Source organism: Epinephelus fuscoguttatus, linkage group LG19 (assembly GCF_011397635.1).
Source record: "Epinephelus fuscoguttatus linkage group LG19, E.fuscoguttatus.final_Chr_v1".
In the NCBI taxonomy this organism is placed as follows: Eukaryota; Metazoa; Chordata; class Actinopteri; order Perciformes; family Serranidae; genus Epinephelus; species Epinephelus fuscoguttatus.
In genome coordinates this window covers 9,487,270-9,511,506 of record NC_064770.1, presented here as the reverse complement: position 1 = coordinate 9,511,506, position 24,237 = coordinate 9,487,270, and the positions used below count along the sequence as shown (strand labels likewise).

The 24,237-nt window shown below is 39.7% G+C and overlaps 1 protein-coding gene across 1 annotated transcript in view; it reads right to left on the bottom strand.

Annotated features, from left to right (window-relative positions):
- Positions 1 to 24,237, bottom strand: part of gsg1l (gsg1-like) — a 56,748-nt gene that overhangs the window by 20,632 nt on the left and 11,879 nt on the right. Inside the window, exon 2 of the mRNA XM_049561496.1 lies at positions 16,767 to 16,814. Coding sequence (XP_049417453.1) covers positions 16,767 to 16,814 — 48 coding nt within the window. The remainder of the gene's footprint in view (positions 1 to 16,766; positions 16,815 to 24,237) is intronic.

Below are 24,237 nucleotides of genomic sequence, written 5' to 3'. Positions count from 1 at the left end.
AGCCAAACCACATGAGGCTATAGAGAACTGTTTGATGTCATCCCTTTTTGTGGTCATGAGTATATTATACTACATTATATTCATATGTTTTACTACATTATATACTATATTATATTTCTCTTATAATAACCCAATTGTGTTTCAAACTCAAAAACAATTGCAATGGTTAATTTCTACGCTAAGTGTACTCATAAATCATAAGTAAAACAATTTTTGATTAGCATACCTTATTATGTGTTATTCTTATGTCCATCCCTATGAACAAACAATCTTAATGCAGAAACCACCTAATAGTAATTGACAATCAATGGTCTTAACAGTCTTATGGTCTTAAAAATGTGACATATTTATTTTTCATGAATGTTTAGCTCATATCAGTGAATAGAGTGAACACTCTGCATATATATATTCTGTAATATATTTGTCATTACTACTCAAAATATCCCCAATTTCAAGCTGGAAAGACAGTGGCATCTTGCTAAAAAAAAAAACAACACCCACTCGTGATTGGCACAAACGCTGTGACCGATGTTTTTGTTTGTTTGTCTAGGACACGAGCCTTTTGGATCAAAGTCTAGTATTTGTTGGACCTATCCCCCACCCTTACCACCTTCCCTAAGTGGACTTTCACACTCTTAAAACAATGTCTGTTGTTCTGAGCGTCTAATAATAACACAAATGGGTTTACACTGGAGTTGGTGGAAAGCTTGGTGCATCTCACACTGCCAAAGCGGCATATTTTGACGCCCCGGGAGAGGGACAAGGCTGAGAGTGAGGTTACTTTATTGGTTCCAACGTGAGAAATTTGTCTTGGATTTAGAGATTGCTGCATTGGAACAAATCATCACAACAAAATACATACAGACATTTAAATATTAAATAAGAACACATTGTCAAACATTAGCCTGAGAATACACAGCCATTGTCACAAAGCCATTCACTCTGTTAAGAACAACATAAATTTAAAGGCATGTATCTCAAAACATACACACCTTAGTACATAAGGTACAAGGAAACCAACACGTCTCACTTTACATGTTTACAAGATCGGTAAAAACCTGCAGTTATCTGTCTCCTGACCCTTCTGTCAATCCTCCAGGAGTTCCCATTGATCGCTTTAATTGACAGAGGGACAAATGATTGTAACGATAACAATCAGCTTAATTAGCTAGCCAGCTACAGCTGATCAAATCCGCAAATCAATGGCTGCTGATCAGACACGAGAAGCTGCTTTTGTTTAGGTTTGTGTGGATACAAAGACCTATCATAGGTAAAGATTTTGAGTGGTAAGTCATCATTGTAAACTACATATGTGCTGTACATGAATGGAAAGCTTGACAAATGTAATAACATTAAGCAGTGATGATGGTTTATTTGTTGTTTTTGAGTTTTTTTCCCACTGGAGCATAAATGTTGGGCTTCTGTATATTTTGGGACATGGATACTAAATGTCTAGAATAACAACAATTATTTCATGCACTTGGGTACAGCTCTTTTGGTTTTAAACAACATTATTATGCCTATTACTGAAATTTTTAAAATTATTTTCCCATTCTATGGAGCTGATCATTTTGTGATCATCACAGGGATAATCACAGTGTAAATTTGTAAATTAAAAAAAATTGCTCACTTAAAAATGAACATGTTCTTAAGTGAAAATCTTAAGAAGGATTCTGTTTGGAGCAGGCGTTGTCTTTCAGATGACATACAAAGACTGGGGTTGGTGCCAGAAGAAGAAATACATCAAACTGAATGCAGCAGTGACTTGTGGGATAGCGCTCCTCTTATTCTGACTATATTTTCCCCCTTTTTGCTTCATATCACTCTCTCAAACATGCAGACTGATACAGAAGTTCACGGAAAGAAACACAAAGTTGTGTTGAAAGAGCTCCTGGACTCTGGAGGTCAGGGTTTCGACTTGTCAAACATCTGAAGCTTTTCCGCTCTGCGCTCAGGGAAGAAAACCACTGAGACCTTGCTGAAGAACCATGTGGAAATATCTGTCTGTGCCGATGATTTCAGACAGAGACAGAATTCAGAGGGCTCATAGTTTAGACTGAAGGAGGTCATTTGTCAAATTACGGAAAACACAATATGTTCAGAAGAAACTGGCTCACCTGCAGCTCAGCAGTGTGTCAAAGTGAATATAAAGTGATATAAATACTGTAGAAACAGGAATAAAAACTCCTTTAATCATTTAACAAAACATGACAAACTTCTCAATGCATCAGTGTGCAGTGAGGTCTCATCAGGAGCTCTAAACCTAAAAACATAATGTAAAATTAGGAGAAAGTTCAGGGTTTTTTGCCTGAGATCAGAGAATATCCAATCAAAGAATCTGACCTGGCGTCCAATGCTAACATTTTTTTTTTTGATACTCACATTTGCGGTCTTTTATTTCAGGTTCAAACAGCTAAAACCAGAGTTTGAATTGGGCCGAATCTCACCAGTACAGAGTGCCTGTGGCATATGTTACGTCACATATGTCACGTTAGTAACAAACCTATGTATTTCAACTCAAACCTTAATCTCTCTCTTTTTTTTTTTAAACATAACCAAGTAGTTTTGGTGCAACTGTTCACAGCGTTAACCACTTTTGAGACTGTGATCTCCTGCCACCTTTCAGAGTACTCATTTAAGAAACACTTCTTTGGTTTGCAGAGGGTACAAATGACTTTTTGGTAATGTGGTTTGGAGGACTAGTTGGATCATTTTACTGCGCAGTTCTTACTTTTACTTTGCATACAGTGCGTCCAATTTAGGAGCATCATTTGGCAGAAATTGAATATGATATAAAGTTTTCTCTTTTATGTAATAATCTGAAAATAAGAATCATTGTGTTTTTGTCAACTTAGAATGAGCTGTTGATACAGAGCGTGTCCTCCTCCATGGAGTCTGCCATGTTGTTCTAAAGTGGCTCAGAATGGACAAACCAAACACTGGCTCTAGATAGAGCCTTTCACGTAGCCACCATAGTTCCCCTACATGCTTGACACATGGGAGAATTTTCAGTTCTGCAACCTCACTGCACCACTAGATCCTCTTCACTCAACCTTTAAGTCAGAGATTCTCAAAGTTTTGATGACTATGTGCCAATTTCGGGAGTCTCCATATGACTGTGTTGAGAGATGTGCACTGGATTTAGCTTACAGCACTAATATTAATCACAGAGTGTGATTCCTGTGACAACCAATAGCTTTCTGCAAGTTGTCACTGATGACTTGAGAGAAGCTTGTTAGAGGGGCACAGTTCGGCACAGTAGGTGAGTAGTGTTAAATGTAAGCTTTTGGAAGTGAAACTATTGAAATGAATTGTGGACAAATAAAATAAAATGCATGCATTTCATGTCATGTTAAGGGGCCACACAGAATGTTTCTGAGGGCCGCCACTGACCCTTTGAGCTACTATGCTTTAAATGCATTTTGCTGATAATACTTACTGATGCATATATATTCTGTATGTGTATGAAATGTGCTCTACTAGCCTTTTTAAAAAAAATAAAATGTCCGTATTGACCTTCAGTCTTGGTTCTCTCATGTGCAGCGAGCGATGTGAATATTAGATTTCCATTTTTGTTGTATTTTTGTCCTCCAGGCACAAACTGAGGGCAACAACATTGAATTGTCCCTCCATTTATTCTGTCTTCATTTATTCATCCAATGTTCAGTTACCCAGAAAGTACTGATGAAACTCTGATGAATCTTTGGAGGATGACAATACGTCTCTCCTCTGCAGGCAGTACATGACACTTAGAGCTCAAAACAAGGTGAAGTATTTGTTTCCGACTGGGGAGGGTGTGTTTGATATCACCACCTCCTTGTTTGACACACACACTGATTGGCTCTTTGCTGTGCCGGCGGAGCCCTCTGGTCATATAGGGCTGTACACCGAGTGGAAGAAAAAAAATCCCATCAGAGCAGGGAGAGACATTATGCAGGATGATGAACAAGTTCTACAACCTTACTGTACTTTTACACGCTCTGGAAATGTGAACATTTTTAAAGCAGAGAGGAGTTGTCATCCTGTAACCGAAGGTGCCCTCAGGATCCACTCTCACCATCACAACTCACACGGCTCTCCACATTTATAATTTCTGAAAGGCAGAAGCTCTTCTTGAATCGGTGAGGCTCACAACACTGAATTAAACAGGATTATCTGCTCTGTGACTCTGTACGACCTCCAGGCTGAGTTTTCAATTTGAACATCAGTGAGTTTGGGGAAGCTACAGGATCCCTGAACAGCCAAAATTGATCGCTAATTTTCTGTCACACATCTCCTCAGGCAGGGAAAGGCAACCACATTGCTACATTCAAAGTATTTTCTGTTAGACATTGAGTGTAATGACAGAGTATAATGGTAGAATTAAAAACAGAAGGAAGAATACAGTACAGCCAAAAGTTTTGTTGAAAGCAATGGCAAAAAGATGAGAACAGAAGATTATTCCACACTTGTGCAGCTGCGTCAGGTTGTGTTTTAATTCAGGAACAAGGCACAACAAGAGACCAGTGGCAGATGATGTGGGATATCTGGAGGGTTGATACTGAAAAGATGTAAATCAGAATTTTTGAAAGCACGTATCTACTTGGGCAGAGCCAGGATTTCCAAAGTATTATAAAAGGATTTCTGTTTAAAATTGCAAATCTTCACAGATATACAACTGGAGGCATGTAAGGGGGGTAAATCCATCTTGAAGTTTGTGTGTAAAGTTTTTCCTAAATTCCTAGCAACTACTAACTAGTTTCAAATTAGGGATTTAATTAGCCCGCATCATTAAAACGTAAGAAATGGCTTAGCTAATAAAGACTTTAGTAATGTGTAAATTGGTTGCTAAGAAACAGCTGCAGAGCTATCCAATCTTAAGCAATCAACGATATAAACGGAAAGTCACTGTGGCGTTTCAGGAATTTCAATTTGGCAAAAGTGTTGTATAAAACAACAGTAGACAGTTAAAGGATAGCATTTACAATATATAAACTGGAGTGAATGGCATTTTCCAGTAGAGGCTTCATATAAACAGTGTTTAACATGAAGCCGTGAATGCAGCATGAAGTCAGACTTCCTAATGACAGCAGACAGACAGTCAGAGGGAGCAGTGATGGATCTGAGGGGAACAGGTGAAGTCTCATGTAAAATGACACCCTGTGTCATGATATAGACCAACAAAGTTGGAGAAAGTTGAGGGCTGACAGAGCTGGGAAGAAACCACTGAAAAATGAAAAAGAGAAACAGGAGAGAAGAGAGGAGTGAGAGGACAAGGATGAGCAGAAACCTCTGAGGGGCATCAGTGATAAAAGCAGCACTAACCACTTTACGATGTCAAGGTGCAAAATTAATGTAACGGCTGCTCAGATCATCTGAAGGAGAAACTACAAACCTGCAGCGTCTCAGCAGCTGAAACCTTCAGAATGACAAACACAGAGAGAAAACTGAACAGCGTCTCCTCATGCTGCTGTTTTCTTTATAGAACAACACATTATGCTGCTTGTGTGACTCTGTGGATGGCAATGTCGATCTGTCCAGACTATAATAGCTCAACAATGACTGGATGAATTGTGATGAAATATGGTTCAGACATCCACATTTTTCTCAGAATGAATTGTAATAACTTTGGTGATCCTCTAACTTTTCATCTAGAGCCATATATCAGATCAAAAATGTATAACCCATTCTCATTCCCAGGTTGTCAACTTCTGATGCCTTGTTATGTCCTGTCTGCATCTGATACTGAGCAACAAGGCATTCTTTAGTGTCTGTATGAGATGCACAACTGTGCCCTGGGTGAAACACGTATTTGGTTAGTTTTAGAAAAAAAAATCATGGTTTGGTTCGAAATAACTGTATTTATTATAGGTTACGGTTAAATGTAATGTGGTGTAAATATGTGACGCACCATGACGTGACGTGACGTGACATGACATGATGTGATGTACTTGCCCAACTTATGTACAATAAAATAAGTTAATGTTGACTTCTGGTTTCACACAGGACACAAACAGTAGTCTCCCGGGTGAGAGTCCTATTTGCTTGACCTGTCTACCACCCCAATCATGCAGACTTATTACTCCAGTTGCTTTGAGCATCCAATATTGCCACGGATGGGTTTATTACAGCACACTGAATTTAGCTGAAAGCCCAGTCCGTCTCATACAGACGCTAAAGGGAGCCTTGAGCGTCTGTATTAGATGCCAAGGGGCGTTACAAAGCATTGGTATTTGACCACTTGGAACTGAGACCAGGCTTAGATGTAATTTGTCCAATACTTTGGTTAATGACCTGCAGAACTAATGACAATCCCATCTGCCTAAACTGTGCTTTGTGTTTACTGCTAATTAGCTAATGCTTGCATGCTAACTCCTCTATTGTTCCCCTTGTTTCTCCTTTATGATAACTGTCTCCAACAGGAACAAACTCATACTCATATGCATCACACACAATGCCTCCAAAATGTATTGCCCTTCCCACCACCGACCTCTCAGACCTCAACAGCAAAGCCATCATATGCAGAGCACCAGAGAACCCCAGGCTCCCTCTCAACGCATTCTTCACACTACCTCCATCTGGTCGTAGAAACAGATCCCTGGCCTGAAAACAGGCACACTGAGGCAGGAGTTTTGTCCCCTCTGCCATGGCATCACTCAACAAAACACACTGGTAATTGTCATGTGTATACGTGTATACAGTAGGTGTGTGTGTATAAATGTAGATGTATCTTATGTTTTGCATCTACTGTATTTATGCTGTGGTGTATGACGTATTCATGTACTATCTATGTTGAACATTATACCTGCTGACATCAGCATGTTAGCATTGCAACACTCTTTCATACCTAAACGACAGAATAAGTCAATTTTCCCTCACTTCCAAAACGACATGACTGTCCCCAAAATGACATATATTATAGTCCCGACGGTCACAGCTGTAAACATGTCCTTAACATTATGGTTGCACCTGCGCTATAAAACTTTGTGGTTAGGTTTATGCAACAAAACTATGTAGTTAGGTTTCCATAAAACATCATGGCTTGACTTCAAATAAGTATTCATTCCTAACTTAACATCATGTAAGTCGCATGGCAGACATCACATACATCACTAATGCAGTTTGCTACACACTAGCACCATACGCTATGTTATTATTAAAAGACGTCAATGGGGTAAAAGTTCTGTGCATGTTTGACCCATCCACCACACATCCCGTCCAGCCTACAGGGACCTATTCCATCTTTATACAACATGACACAGACTTTGTTGCTTTGTTACATTATGTCTTATCACTTGCTTCTTCCTGCTGTAATAATTACTATGGCTACTAGAGGGCGCTGCCTTACAACACATGCAAGTATGGGTCATGGTCATGGACTGTATATAAAGATGGACAGCATGACAGCTTGTTAAAAGTGAAGCCTAAATATCTTGATTGCTGGTTGCAGTATAAGCCATAAAGTCCGCCCACTTAATGTTAGTGGATGGGACATGAGCCAAACTAAAACTTTATGTACACATCAAACAATTTTTTTCCCAAAGATGGTTTCTGTCATTTAAGGCGTTTTTTCTCACACTGCATTATATTCATTGTGTTCGTTTTTCTGATTAGTTTGGTTTTAATTAGTAATTTCAGTTATTTTATCAGCTGGCTTGCACTCAGTGGTGCTGCTAGCAATTGGTTGGACAGGTGTATGGACAGTAAATTTGATACTGCGGAGACTGCTACTGCGCGGACTCTCGTTCAAAATGATGTCACCAGAGCAAGATGGTAGCGGCCGTATCCAGGATATTATAACAGAGTCCTGAGGGATGATGTTTATTTGCTAACATGGATGTTAGTGCCACCCTGGTTCCCTACCCAAAAATCCAATGGGATTTTCCCACTGGATTTTGAAATTTACAGAAAATAAGTTCTGTGGCAAACAACTGTATATGATAATACATTTTTTTCAGCAAGATTTTCTTCAAAAATGACAAAAAGAGTGACTTTTAAAGCATAAATGCAATCGCCAGGAGTAAAAAGCTAACGGTAAAAGGTAATAAATGAACTACACTTTGGTCACATGATGTAAATGTGTTCAGTGTAATGATGTTCGGTAGTCTTATTTAGCCAGTTGTTAGCAATGTCCATTTGTAAACCAACTAAAAGCTTCAAAATTCAAGAGTGGTGTATTTAATGAGGTCTTTTAGGTTGTAGAGCAAAACGTGAAAGTCTCTTAAGCTTGTGTTAGCCACACAGAAACCCTTTCAGAAAACCCATTGACTTCAAGTTGAGGGAACTGGAAGTGCTAAAATGCTAACTCATTTCAGTATTTTAGGGCTCACTGCTGCACCACACTATAAGCTGCTTGCACAGTCAACCTTTATGGTTGTTTTTTGGTGAGTGCGGCCTGTAGCATTGTCACTGTGAGCAGGTTAGCGTGCTGATGTTAGCATTTAGACTCTACCTAGTCTAACATGCTGAATTTTTATAATAACGTTTTTACCTTGTACAAAACAAAAGCAATTTTGAAAGAAAAGATGGAAGAAGACCTGCAGATCTTGTTCCAGGGTTGAATCCAAGAAAGGAAAGTTACAAGAATTACATTTTTTTACGCCTCAATCAAGGAGTCAAGGAGTCTTAATAATCAGTTTTTTAATGAGGTATCACTCTGATACACCAACCTCGCTCTTCTGTTTCTCGTTAGCTGCAGCTTTAATTTGCAGCCAGTCGATGGAGACAAATTCAAAAGGTATAAAATGCCTTTAAGGTAAACTCACGATGCAACAATATTGACCAAAATAATTTTCTCCCATTTCTGTTCTTATTGAATATGTATCAGCAGATGAAGCAGAATGAGACTTCATTAAACAGTAAATAAAACATGCTTTCAGGGACTGATAACAGGAAGGAAGGAGCTCATCAGACCGTGCCTCATCTCAAATAATTACATCTTTAATTACTCTCAGTGAGAGTGTGTTTATGTGTGTGTGTTGTCATCAGTGTGTCAGCAGTGTCAACAGTTTCTGTCTCTTATACACTTTTAGCGCCATCTTACAAAACATTTCCATAAAGAGAACCCAGCTTTATTAAGATTTAGACCCACAGGGAGCTTCACTGACAAGATTATTAATGAATTGATTAAGTGCTGGATTTAGGATAAAACATCAAATCAGAAGAGTCAGTTAAATACACTTAAATCATTTCTAGTGAATTAAATTAGGGTTACAACCAATTATTTATGTCACTACTTCTTAATATTCCAATTAATTTAATTTTGGGATCAATTAAAAAATTTATTTTAAAATATGTCAAATATCAGTGGAATGTGTCCATTAGAAGGTTTTTTTTTGCACAAACTAAGAGTCCTCAAATTATTTCGTTTCAACCACGGTCATAAAACACATTCAATTAACAATAATATGAAACGGAGGAAAGGAGCACACTTGATAAATGAGAAACAAAACCATTAAGCAGTTCAGTTAAGACTGTCATAGATTAATTTTCCTTCCACTGATTAATTAGATAATTGTATTAGCGCTAAATTACATAATAGATCAAATACAAGCTGATTTAATGTTATACTGCTTTTTAATTGAATTTCATTCACAGGGAAGTTTTCAGACTGTTTCTCTTTTAGTGCACAAGTGCAACAACGTGACTACCAGATGACCCTAAAAACTTTCTCTAGTTTGTGTTCAATCAACAATCAATTAATCAAAGACCAGATGCAACTCGCTGCCACTCCTTGTAGTTTGTCTCACATGCTGTCGCTCCACAATGGATGGATGCATCTTTTGTTTAATTTGGGATTACCTGATAATCACTTCGGCTTAGTTTTAGTTCTTAAAAGTTTTATCATCCAGAGAGGATCTGTTTTCTGTCTCTCTTGTTTGTTTGTCTGCAGGAGTTTTAAATACCTACAATACGATTTCATTAAAGTTTGGTAAAAAGAAAAGCCGAGGGAAAAGAGATTTGTTTGGACATGTATTTCATGATTTGCAAATTTTGATGCAGTTCCAAAAGAAGATAAAACACTTTCTACAGATTAGGGGAGTTTGATGACAGAAGGAGGAGTTTACATCCTGTGATTACACAGGTTGGATTTTTAATGGTGATTCTGATATTTTTCACACTAAATATCTTACAGTAGCATAATCATTAATTACATATCAACAATGGATCAAATGTGCAATGTGAAGGATGTTGCTCATAAAGGCGAATCACCTAACTTCGAAGTTTTCAACAGCTCTACGAGGCCGTATTGCATCTTTCATCTCATTGTTTTGGTTTTATGGCACTTACTGTTCTGGCTCAGCCTCACTGCTCTGATCAACAACACTTTCAACAGCAGCAAGCACAAGTTTTCAGCAATAAACCCCCTGTACACTGCCTGCTCAGCAGCAAACAGAAGACAGACACAGTCACTGACGAGCTGGTAAACACAGTGGAGCATTTAGCAGCTAGAGCAACAGATATTTCCTGTTGCAGCTGGTAGAGACCAAAGACAGAGCTTAAAGAGAGTGAATACTGGACTTAAATGCATTTACCAGATGGAAACAAACACCACTAAGATGAACATATTGGTGATCATGATCATAAGGAGGTTAACTGATACCATATTTGCCATACCAGGAACTTTATAAGGTGATTCACGAGACACCTGCCAATCTGCACACCCCTGCAGACTGTTTGGAACCAGTCGCCCCCTAGAATAATTTGAGACACAATTAATAATTTTTGAACAATGCAGTAGTATTTATTGAAAGCACAATGTAAGCGGTGCTCATTATAATAGCGCAATAATGTGCTATTTAAATCTTAAAAGATTTAGTCCCCCCCTCCCATTCCTAGTAGTGGTATATCCCACACTCTTTCCAACGGGCGGGGCTGCTTGGCAGCAGTAGCAGTGTGTGGCTGGACCCGCTGCCCACATCGCGCATCACAGGGTAAGATGTACACTCACACAGACACAGTTTAACTTACACAAGTTACAGCACATCCCATTTACTGTTACAACAAGCCCCAGGCCGAGGCTGATAATATAAACTGTCTGCAACATTTCTCCTGCATTGTTCAAACGCCTACTCAATTACCAGTGCTGCTAAGCTAAAAGCTAATAATTACAGTTTGCTTGCTTGTAGCTTGTAGCTTGTAGCTAATGGGTACCTGTCTGTAGGCTCTCCACCTCTCAGTGAGACAAACCTGAAAGACGTGCAGTTTAACTGACGAGGAGCGGTCATTACGCGCGACTATTACGCACGGTTGTGACGGAGCGGCTTGTAGCTAATGGGTACCTGTCTGTAGGCTCTCCACCTGTCAGTGAGACAAACATGAAAGACGTGCGGTTTAAACGACGAGGAGCGGTCATTACACGCAACTATTACGCGCGGTTGTGAGGTGCGCAGTGGCAGATCTCACAGCACACTGTTTATAAACCAGTTTACCAGTTTAATTGCAGGAAATGTTTAGTTGTTAAGTCATTTCTCATAAGTATAAACATTCATTCTGCCTGTTAGAGAGACAGAGAGAAGATTAAAGCGTCAAATTGCGGTAAAAGATGCTGTATAACAGACAGGCTACAACTTTTTTTCCTTGTCCCCCCCCTGGAATTATTCTCTAAAATTTTACTGTTTATTGTCCCCCCCCAACTATGAAATGGTATTTTCGCCCCTGGTCAAATACTTCATCTAAAAATGTACCTGAGGCAGCCGACCTGCAGACAGTGAGTGTCCTCAGTAGACGGGGGACAGAGAGCAGGATGAATGACTGATACTGATGTCTGTGTTCTTCATGCTTAGATAATGTTACTTTCATCACTCAGTATTGTGATGTCAGGAGGAATATTAATTTTAATTCTTTGTTATTGTGCACATGACTGTTGCTGCCATAGACTGTATAAAGCTATATCCTGTGAATTTGATGCGTGTGTGTGGAGGACAGGGAGAGAGGGAGATGCTGGTAGAGTTATTATATACATGTATACACGCTAAAAAGAAGTGGATAGGTTGCTCGCTGCTGAAAATGTCTGGCAGAGTTTGGTTGGTGGCTAGTAATGTGTTTCTCAGGTGGTCTGGTCCCGCTTGGGAACTTAGCAGTCATGACCGCAGTTCATGTAAAAGCCTGGCTATGACCCTGACTCTCTGAGTGTTTCCTTCTAATCAAATGGGATTTTTGTGTGTGTTTTGTTTCAATTTTCATTAAGAACGAACTTGGATCTAACTGAGGAGCAGCTGTGTGTTATAAAACACAGCAGTGAGCATGTAGGGCTCAAAGGAAGGCCGATTAACATATTGTATCCTTGTGTGAGAAGCAAGGTCGGCCCGCTCGATACATCATATCATCCACCACTGCTCTGTGCAAAACACTCCCGCTCTTCTTCCAGATGGCATTAACAGATGAAACCATCAGAGAACTTTCATTATTAACTACCAGCTCTGCATGAAACAGTGAATTAGAGGCTACGCCCACATGCACCAAAATATTCTCTTTCTTCTGGACGCTCAAGTATTCCTTTTATGAGCTGTAGGATATAAACACCACGTGTTAGAAATAACCTGCTCTCATCTGCAGTTAGGAGGAATCTGGAGGAGGTAATTGAGAGGTAAGTCATTATCCAGCTCCTGATACAAATATATTCTGCCTGTTTTGCATAAAGGAACATATTAAAAAAACAAATAAAGAAAAGATTAAATAAAGGTCAAAGAAAACACGTTTTAATGACGACGAAAACAATAATGTAAAAGGAAGAATTCCATACTAAAAAAAATTAAGACCTACTTTGTAACAGTAGAAAAAATATAAACTGCCTTTATCATTAAAAACCAGACTGACGTGTCGACTACAATCAATTTATTCTTGAAGGTAACATAAGTATCAGCCATGACAGATGATTTAAAGAAGACGTGCTCATCTGAAAAAGTTAAATTGTAATGAAAACACACAGTGAGTTTCCTCTTTTTAGGAAATTATCTTAAGATCTGCTTAAATTTGTGTGTGAACATAAGGTGTCACCTTCATTTTTATTAGAGTACAGGTTCCTACAACTTCCATAAATCAAAACTGACAATACCCCAGAAAAGGCTGAGCTTGTCTCATATCAATTAATACATGTCACTTTCTCTCTACCTTCTCCTCTGTCAGTACAATCACAGTGAAGGCCTCAGGATGCCTCAAATGAAGTGCTTATAGAGGATGTGAAACCACATTTCTGATGACAGAATCAGAGGTATCATCAAAGTGTTCACTCCTTTCATTGGTTAATGAGTGTCTATAGAGGGAACCAGAAAGCAAACACAGGAAGAGGGTCCTGAAAAACTGTGACGTACAGCTGCAGCCACACTCTGTTTGCAAAAGACAAAACCTCTCACGCAACACTTCTTTGAACACCACTACAACTTGACACAAGGCCAAACCAAGCAATAATCTACTCTATAATTCATTATATATGAAGACATGATTCACTTTATATGTAACAAGGTATAACCCTTACCCTAACCTTAACTGCCTCTCCTTTAACACTTTATAACTAGCTATATGCTAACTTTGCATTTTCTTCAGGGCTTCCACTTCACAAGGGGAGAAGGGGGATGATAGTGGATGGATGTGTTGGTATGGTGGGCGAGTCATGTAGCTGCTCCAGCCGCAACTATACTTACTTGGAAAAAGGTCCTATCTGCCCAATTATCAGCCATCTCCATCCCAGCATGGAGTGCACCTGGCTATGGGAGTTCAAACTTGGAGAGTGCCCTTTGTAGTTGGGTCAGCTCAATGTTTCCACAGCAAAACAAACCTTATCAGAATCTGTTTGAAGCCAGACCCAGACCACGTTTTCTAAAGGGTCTTAGTATGGTTGTTTTGGTCGGTTTGTATGTAAGTGTGATTGCTCAGAGCAGGGACACTTTTGCCTTTTAAATGTGGTGTGACCAGCTATGAAGATGGAATGCAGCGTGAGTACGGTACCTGAGACAGAGATGAGGGAGCAATGAAACAAGTTGATCACAGCTTTCCCAGGGCCTGTTATTGCACACCAACCACTGTCCCCAGAGGGGGAAACTCTAGGGACTGTTGTCGACTCAAGTCATTCACCTCTGAAGTGTAAGGAAGGTCCACAGCATTCTATGTAAGGGAGCTGAGTTGACAGCGACTTGTTCAATTGAATTTTTTACACTCTTATTCACAAGCTTTAGTATCTGTAAAAAGCATAATAAATGGGCAAGCATGTGACCAATTCTGCTGAGACATGAACACTACACAAACACATGAAAGCAAGAATATATCTCTGGCCTTATCAACCGTCATTCAACAGTGGTTTCTTTTAACCATGACCACCATTGTTATTTGGCCCCAACACTTTTATTATTTCCGCTATAACAACAAAGAACCCCTCATCTTAATAAAGTTCTGATTGTACCACAAACCACAATGCTTCCTTTTCTAAATCATAACCATAGCCTGTTCATCATGAAATGAAGCTCAGCGTAGGTTCAATCAGGAAGACCTTTCTCAAGCTCACCCTTTCACATTTTTCTCCATCCCACTCTCACTACTTTGTCTAATCAGCTGACTATGGGTGTTCACTCTTCTAGTTATCCAATCACACTTTGCCACAATCTGTCAGCCAGTCAGGATGCCAGTGCAAAATTTTAAATCTGCTCTCTCTTCTGCTGTTGTCAGCCATCATTTTAAGCAGAATTTTCGCACCCTCCTCCACCTCGAGGGGGGGGGGGTTCCCTATTCAGCTATGGATTCATCACCCTCCTTAAATCAAACCATCTCTACGGGGTCTAATTGCCAAAGACTTTCCACATTCTTATTCATTCGTTCACATGTTAATAAATATTCTTTTACCTTAAAAACGTGTCTCTCTTGATTGAAATAGATTTATGAATGATTTTGGGAGGCAAAGACAAATTTTTACCTTTTCCTGACAAGTGCAAATTTTAAGCAAAGTAACCCCGCATTCATGTGGTGTCAGAAAAATTGGAAAAACGAGTTCCCCACTGGGAAAATGCACATGAAGGCCCCCTTAGCTCGGAACAACAACTCAGACAGTCGGGTGAAAATTTTGGTGCACAACTTGCCAAGTTTACATCGTATTTCACAGGTACATGTCAGACAAAACTAGGGCTGCTCGATTATGGAAAAAATCATAATCACGATTATTCTGGTCAAAATTGAAATCACAATTATGCAAACGATTATGCAGCGCATGTGATGACTTATATTGTTTACACGATGGCATGTCATTTCTGTCTCTACATGGTTGTGCGTTTACAATTTTCCTCTGCTCTCTGTATCACGCACGGTGGAGACACACACAGATACGTGCACACACGCACACACACACACACACACACACACACACATACATTTTTTCCGAATGCTGTTTTTGAAATCTTCCACGATCACCTGCCCCTCGCATTATTCGTAGTTCACCTACTTGACTGGCTCATGAAGAGAATAGAGGAGAGGAGGGGAGGGGGCAGTATTGCACATGCGCGGCTTCCGTAGAAGACAAAATAACATCTCCGGGCGTCCATGACCAAAAATCGTTTACCCTCGATTTCATTACTTTGAAATCATTTGACCTCAAAATCGTAATCGCAATCACCAGACGATTAATTGCACAACCTTAGATGAAAGTGTGTATTTGGGTGATATTAAGAAACATATTAGAAACACATACATTTTTGTTCACATGGAGTTTGTAATATGGTATGAGGTTGTGACTTTAAGTTCTTGCCCACAAAAAGTGACCTAGATTAGTAAGAAAACATATTTATCAGCATTAACCCTGATAGCAAAGGGAAAGCAATATTTCAGTGGTTTTAGGGGGTGTACTGATGCAGCAACAAGTCTGAGAAAAACACAAACACTTTATAGTATACAGCTTGAAACTGTGTCAACATTCTTGGATCGCAACATGAATCTTGACTGGGATATTAAATGCAACAAGCAATAAAATACATCACATCGTCTTTGTAGCACCCATGTTTATTCACATTACGACTTAAAAGATTATGAACACACCAAAGTCGGAAGAACAACTTCCCAACTTAAGAAATGGGATCGTCCAAGGAACACTTGAATGCACCATTAGACTGCTTCACTGTCTGTGAAAATGTGTTAATTTCTTTTAATATGATTACCATCTTTCACTGATCTCCACCAAATAATTTCTTTTTTTGTTTTTAATCAAAGCCCAATCTTTCTCTGAAGTTGTTCCTCTTCTCACTTTAAACTTCACCTTATCTGTCATTTCTTGTTTTGGAGCTGATACTCGGGAGTCATTTACTATAACCTTGATTTCATTTACATTAAGAACATGTCACAGCTTTCCTGTACTATTAGATGTCCTTCTTACAGCCTGCCACAAAACTACCTACTGCTGAAGCAAGATCTGTTTCATCTCACTTGAAAAAGATTACTTTAACAGATTTATCAGAAAACTTTGTGTCTATGTTTATATATATATTTTGAATTGTAAGAGTACATATTCTTAAGCAGTAGGTTGAGGTTTGCCAGTAAATGAGAGAGGTTAATTAAAAAAAACAAAAAAAACAACTTGATGTGAACAATGACATTAGAAACGACATTTTCTTCTCTGTAGGAAAATGTATCTGAATAGGGTTAAATGCAGACAAAAATAAGCTTCTCTAAACTCCTAATAAACACAGAAGAGTCCAGTAAAGAGATGTGTGTATATTTCTTTTGTTTTTTCCATGGTTTTCCCTAGGCTTAACGAACAGGTGGGGAGCGGCAGGGAGTGGCGGCGATGCCTAATGACGGTCATTACTCACCTCTCTCCGATGCTGGGGCCAGATCAATGAAGCTCCGACACTTCTCACCTGAGAGAGAGAGGAGAGGGGGGAGGGGAGGGGGGAGATGAATGGGGAGAGGAAGAGAGGGATGTAAAGAGGAAAAGAGGTGAAGAGCGCAAGGTGAAATGAGCTGGGAATGAAGCAGAACAGAGGGATGAGAGAAGGGAGGGGATGTCGGAAGGAGAGAAGACAGAGTGGATGAAGTGATTAATGAGAAGGAGACAAGGATGAAAGGATGAAAAATAATGCACAAGGAGAGAGAGAAGGATAAAATGAGCGTTAGTGTCAGTGCATGAAACCGATAATACAAACTAATAATGTGTCAGGCTTGCAAACAGTGACACAGTGAGTCAGTGACCTGGTTGGTATTTCAGTATCAACACTGTGTTGTAATATTCTGCTGGCAGCAAGGAATTTGCATCACCTTTACTGACATTATGTGACAAAACAGTCTTCAGCCATGATGCTAGATGGATGAAAGAATCTGCTTTTTACCCATGCTAGCAGTCATTTTGTTTGTCCACAACTTTGATCAAGATTGAAATACCTCAACATCTAATGAATGGATTGGCAAGAACATTTGTACAGACATTCATGTTCCCCAGAGGACAAAGCCCTCTGACTTTTCCACTAGTGCGACCATTACATCCACATTTGTTGTTTTCCAAAAATATCTCAACAGGTATTGGTGATGAAATGTAGTTTAGACATTCATGTTCCCCTCAGGATGAATTATTATAATTTTGGTGATCCAAGGTCAACATTAGGTCAACATTTTAATGTGTCCAAGACGATGTTTTAGGCCCAAATGCCTGCAGAACTAATGAAATTCAGCAAATCAGCATCAGCTGTACTTTGTTTATCAACCCCGTCGGCAGAAACAATGTTGCCATTGTACGTTTCTGCATACCACTGATAGGTTATATCTGTACATAATTATGTAGCGGATACATTGAAACATTTTCATTTCAAGAACACTGTGGGTAATGTGTGGTTGTGTTGTTAAGGCACAAAAGCCACTAGGTTATGGTTAGGAAAGATCATGTTTTGGCATAAACGCAGTGATGTTTTGGTAAAAAACATCCGCTTTTCATGGCATTATCCCCGATGGAAACACAGGGACGGGTCGCTAAAAAACAGCCATATTTGGTGACCACAAAGCTGCTGGAAGACTGGTTTTGTTGTTTGTTGGTTTCTGAAGCTTGGCAGGCGTCTTGCCTACAAGTCATACCATCTACCATCCCCTCCACCTCCCCATGACAAAGTCAGCTCAAATACAACAACACTTTAGACACGTTGATATGATACGAAACATATAAATGCAAGGTATGGTGGTATGCAGAGACGTACAATGCCAACATTTTCCTCTTGTGACTGAGCTGTGTGTTTAGTTCTAAGTGGCAAAAAATAAAATGGTGACCGTGGTAAACATAATAACATCAGCACAGTTTCAGAGAGCTGCTAGCTTGGTTGGTTGGTTTCCTTCAGGCTTTTTTTTTTCTTTGTATTATTCAGCTGTTGGTGTTGTGTATCTTTTTCTTCTTGTGCTGATGGTTGATGTGCCTTTTAAAAGATATTTATATTGATATTTGATATTGATATGATATTTATCTTGTATCCTCTGATTAAGACTTAATGCAAATTGTGTTAGCAGATCAAGTTGTAAATAAAATTTGCCAGAAAATTATCAATTATCATATCATTAGTTTCTTTACAGTAACCCTATCACATTTTGATTAAACTTACCAGTGTTTATATATAGTGGGTTTATCAAAGCTTATCCTCTATCCACACCTGGCTATAACACTCTCAACAGTTGTATTTAATGGTGAGTTTATAGCATTTTTACTACAATATTAATGTTGGAAATTTTTTGCATAATGCAGTTTCATCTTGGCTTTCATTGCATATTTCCTGGCACACTCCTGCTGCAGAGAGTTGATCAGAGCTCGGTGGGACCATGCAGGTCACAGATCAGCGGCCACAACATGAGCCATAACTCAGCCTCTGCAGTGTCACAGGCAGCAGGCAGGCTCATCCATAACCAACCTGAACACCAGCACCATCACACTGCCATACACGCTCAACCCCCATCCTACCCTGCCAAACAACAGATGAAGATACTCTGTTTGTCTCCTGGATACTGGGGATGATTTAGTCTCAGAGGCTATAATAGACTTGAACTGAAACTTAAGTCTTGTGGCCAAGTTTCAAACTACATACAAATGAGTAGGAGGTTTGGAGAATATAGTGCACCAGACAACCAAACACTGAGCACAAAATAAATACAAAATAAATATACTGCTGACTAGATACAGGAAGATCACAGAAAAACAAAAAAGGAAAACAAAAATGCTTTCTTGTTGTGTTTAACATTCCAATGTTAAAGTTTACTGAGATCTGTTTGTGTCCATACATTACAATATAATTTCTTTTTGTACAAAATGGAGTGATGCGCGCATATCATATCTGATGGAAGGTAGAAATGAAAAACATTGTTGTGTGACTTGACTTGAATGTTGACATGAACGCTATTTGCACTCTGGTAATTATGGTAACCCCATATGACCTGGACATGCAACTCAGTTGCCAAAATAAAAATAGCCATTGTATGTTTCTGCAAACCAAGAATACATTACATTTGTAAATTATTATATAGCCAATTGTTTGAAATATTATTTTTTTTTATGTTTATTAAAGTGCTGTGGTTAACAGTTGGTTATGATTAAGAAAATGTTTTGACACAATCCCCGCTGGCGTGCTTACTACAACTAGTTTTGTTAGTTGCTGGTCTTGAACAATGGTCTGCAGTTCGGCAAGTGTCTCGTCTGCATCTCACACCATCTGCCATCCCCTCCTCCTCCCAATGACAAAGTCAGTTCATATACTACAACACTTTAGAAACGCTGATATGATGGGTATGAAACATACAAATATATGGTTTTCAGAAATGTACAATGCCAAAATTTTTGACTGCCAGATGGGCTAGGACGCATTATATGTGACATTATAATACTCTCAGATTGTGCATACTATCCAGATTGTGCACACTATCCAGCACGCACTACATAGTGGCATGAACCAGTATCTGTAGGTACTTTCTGCAGTGGTGGAAAGTAAAACCCTGTCAATTTCTATACTTAGTTTCAACTTTGAGTACTTGTACTTGTGTGTTTATATTTGATGCTATTTTACAATTCTACTCCACTACACCTCAGAAGGAAATATTTTACTTCTTACTCCACTAACATTTTTTAAAAGCTTTGGTTACCTCACAGATTGGATTAATAGCACAAAATATAATCAACAAATCAGTTATGATGTATTATTATGGATAAGGATAAGACTTAATTGACCTTGCAAGGAATTCAAAAGCTACCCAGCATTACATCAGTTAGTTCAATTTAGCTCAACATTTACCAGCTGCAACATTAAAGTGATGATGACATTAATGCATCAGTCAATTTAATCCAGTTATATTATATATTATTCTGAATGGGCCATTCTGAAAATAAGTAGACTAACTTAATTTTGAATGCCAGACCTTTACTTGTAACAGAGTATTTCTACACTGTGGTGTTACCACTTTTACTTAAGTAAAAGATCTGAGTACTTGTTCAACCACTGAGACCTAATATCTGTCACTACTGTCTGTATCTAAATGTCTGTGCACAGCAGTTTCAGGATTCATCACTGAAAAGTGTTTTTGGAGTCTGCAGAGGGTAAGTGTGTTCCATCTTATATTTTCTTTTAGGTGGCCACAGGGTACCAAGGCAAAAATGATGGAGGGCCAAACACACCACCTGCCATGTCACATGTGCCCTCTAGTTTTGCTTAGTGAGTTTCCTTCACCTAGAGATGATCTGACCCTTTCAGCTTCCTGCTCAGCTGTCTGTCATTCCCTCATCAACCTGTGGCCCACCTGTTGTTTATGTCCTGCTGATTCTTCCCTTTGTTTTCCTGATTCCCCCATCTGCCAGGTGCAGACTAAAATCTAAATGTCATCCATGTAAATCACCTTTAACTATCTGATGTGTATAATTCCTTTTGCATTAAACACTTCTTTTTGTTTGCCAGCTCCCCAACTTTAACTGAAAATGCAATAATAACAACCCCAGCTGAAAGTTGGTTCATGACCTGTTATAAATGCAGCATTTGACAAATACTGCTCAAAAACTCATCTGAAGTATTATAATTCATCTTTTCCAAGGTTAAAACTCAAGGGATGTGAAGAAAGAGAGTGGAGGCAACAGATGAACTGGTGAGCCGCAGTGAAAGTGTGCCACAGCCAAAAGGTGAGCAGCACAGCGTCTGATTAGGACATGAATCTAAAATGTAATTAAAGTGAGAGCGGGCTTGTCTGTGACCTGACGACAGCACTAACTAACAGCACAATCAGTATTCCTACACCTTCCGACAGCACATGAGAGAAAATGCTCCTCTAATATGTCAATTAACCAAAAATCCCACTTATCCCGCTCCCAGTCCATCAGGCTGTAATGAAAGAGATTCATATAAAAGAGGCTTCAGGTGTTTTAAAAGTTCTTTCTCTTGTATTTCTTAGTTCACAATCTCAGCTCTCACTTTTACACCACTCATTCGTTATTCTCTCGCCCTGCAGCCGGCAGGTCTGCCGTCTGTTTAATCAGTGATCCGATGTCATTTGGGGCTAATTGCAGCTGTAATGAGTATGAATTGTTTTGTGAAACAATGGCTAACGTACCATTACTTCTGCAGCGGTTACTGCATTACTCAGCCTGATCAGGTATAGACCACACACAGAGAACTCACTTTAAAAAGAAGAAAAAGTGTCTGTCTCCTGCCTCCTTGCAGACAGACACCTTTTCTGATGTCTTATTCGCGTACAAACAAATGTGCTGAACATTTTTTATGGTACATTCATTTACACGTCTATAAAAGAATACTTCACTGCCACTCTTCTATAACACTCGGACTTTTACAAATGATCAAAATCAATGCAACAGAACCAAAAATATCGTCTTTTTTATTCAACACATTCTTCTTCTTTGTCAAAACACGGTGCCTACATTACCCACAATGCAAGTCAACCGCTGACTTTATGGTCAAAGATTAATTTGTGTTATAGCCTGAAGCCTCAAGCAGAGATGAGAAGCTACAGCGGTCTGGTAAGCATACTTCTTGTTAACTCCACACCTCCAGACTTCACACGTTAGCTCCCTCTGGAGACACAAAAGGCTTTAGACTACTTCTTTACATATGCAGCAGTACGACCCAACACCTGGAAACACACTTTGATGTGCAAAATCAGTGGTGTTCAACTTAAAAGCAACTTCTGTGAGAGCCAAAGAATCTGACTCAACTCTGACTGGGTCTTTGGGTCCAGACTTCACCTCAATTCCAGGTCAGGTCAGACCAATATTGCTCAGGCTCTCAAGTCTGCCCTAGTTTTTTTTTAAAAACCCAACGCTACTTGAGAACACTCGGATAACATGGAAAATTAACAATTCTTTACCTTGTCATTTCATTTCAGCACCAACTTTTAGGGTCGGTGCAGGAAGTAATGTGTCCTTTACCACTCTTGAGTTTGTATGGTAAATATGATGCTGGAGCCCATTAGCTTAGCTTAGCACAAAGACTGAAACACCCTGTTCTCATAAACTGTCCAATTTTAAATTAAAAGTAATGCAACAAAATTCATACATATCCCATGTAATCATGAGCCAGCAATTTGTGCATAATTCAGGTATTTTGGAAGGCTGCGATCATGTGACCAATGCACTGATGGGGGTAAAGAAGGAAGTGGCCTAGACCCAGCCAGGAGTTTCTCGGGGCCGTTCTTAGTACCTACTCCAAGGCAGGGACTTGTTTAGCCCCTGTAAAAGTTCCGGAACTCTGTCCTTCGGGGGTGGTTGCTGCGGTGGAGACATGCACCAACGGCCCCGGCCCCGTAAAATTACCCCGAAGTTCCTGCGGTGGAAACAGGCCTATACACTTGACTGTCCCGTAGTTATTACAGACATTTAAACCAACAGCACGACATGTTGTGAACGATTTCTTGGCTGTGTGTAAATAGCTGATGAGTCAGCGGATGGTGTCCTGGGGGATCTCCTAGATGATGTCAGAGGCAGCATAACAGTCACCACAGCGTCTCTAGACTCTTTCATGCCTGCCACATGTGCCCAGTGAGAACTTGCTCTCATCTGTGAAGAGAACGGGGCACCAGTAGCTGACCTAACAATTCTGATGTTTGCTGGCAAATGTCAATCGAGCTGCATGGTACTGGGCTGTAAGTACAAGTCCCACTAGAGGATGTCTGTCCCTCACGCCAGCCTCATGCAGTCTGTTTCTGACAGTTTGGTCAGAAACATGCACACCAGTAGCCTGCTGGAGGTCAGTTTGTAGGGGTCTGGCAGTGCTCCTCCTGTTCCTCCTCACACAAAGGAACAGATACTGGTCCTGCTGCCGGGTTGATGCCCTTCTGTCCAGCTCTCCTGATTTATCTGTCAGTCTCCTGGTGTCTCCTCGATGCTTTTGAGACTGTGCTGCAAGACACAGCAAACCGTCTTGCAACCGCACGTATGGATGTGCCATCCTGGAGGAGCTGGACTACCTGTGCAACCTGACTGGGCTGCAGGTACAACCTCATGCTACCAGTAGAGACACCAGAAGAACACAAAACTAGAGAAGAATCAGTCAGGAAGGATAGGGATAGAGCAACTGTCTATGGCCACCACATGTAAAACCATTCCCTCTTTGGGGGTTGTCTTGCTTTTGCCTCTCTATTGTACCTGTTGTCACTTTGATTTGCACCAAAGCAGGTGAAACTAATTCACAATCACTTGTGCTTGCTAAATGGCCAGGTTAATATCCCTGAATTTTAACTGACTTGGTGTTATGATGTGACAATTTAGTGTTCCCTTAATTTTTTTGAGCAGTGTATTTCATAAACTCACAGTCTGTTAGAGCTGCTGTCAAGTCCGTTCAGGTTTGTTCAACTGTTTCTTCACAGTGAGGCAGACATTTCTGAGACTGGTGAACTCTTCAACCTTACTCATTAAACCAATCTGCAACTGGACCAACTGACTCCACTCAGACAGTTTACAGCATGTAAACTGGAAAGACTCCAATTAGCAGGTTGACTTTATTTTGCTGCTGTTGACCAATCACAGTCCAGTAGGATGACTTCTCCCACAAGGACCCAATCTTTATTTCATCCAGTTAATACACTTTTAATTTAACTAGATTAATTTTGAGAAACTACATGATGGAAACCATAAAACAGCAATCACTGCAGATACACACTCACTCTCTCTCTCTCTCACACACACACACACACACACACACACACGTGAAGATTTTACCAAAAGCTCGCTTTGATGTAAAAGTGAACTTTCTGCAGACTAAAGCCTTCAGACTCTGTTCTCATTACTGCTGTTAAAACAGTATCGAGCTGAGCTGCTTATGAGTC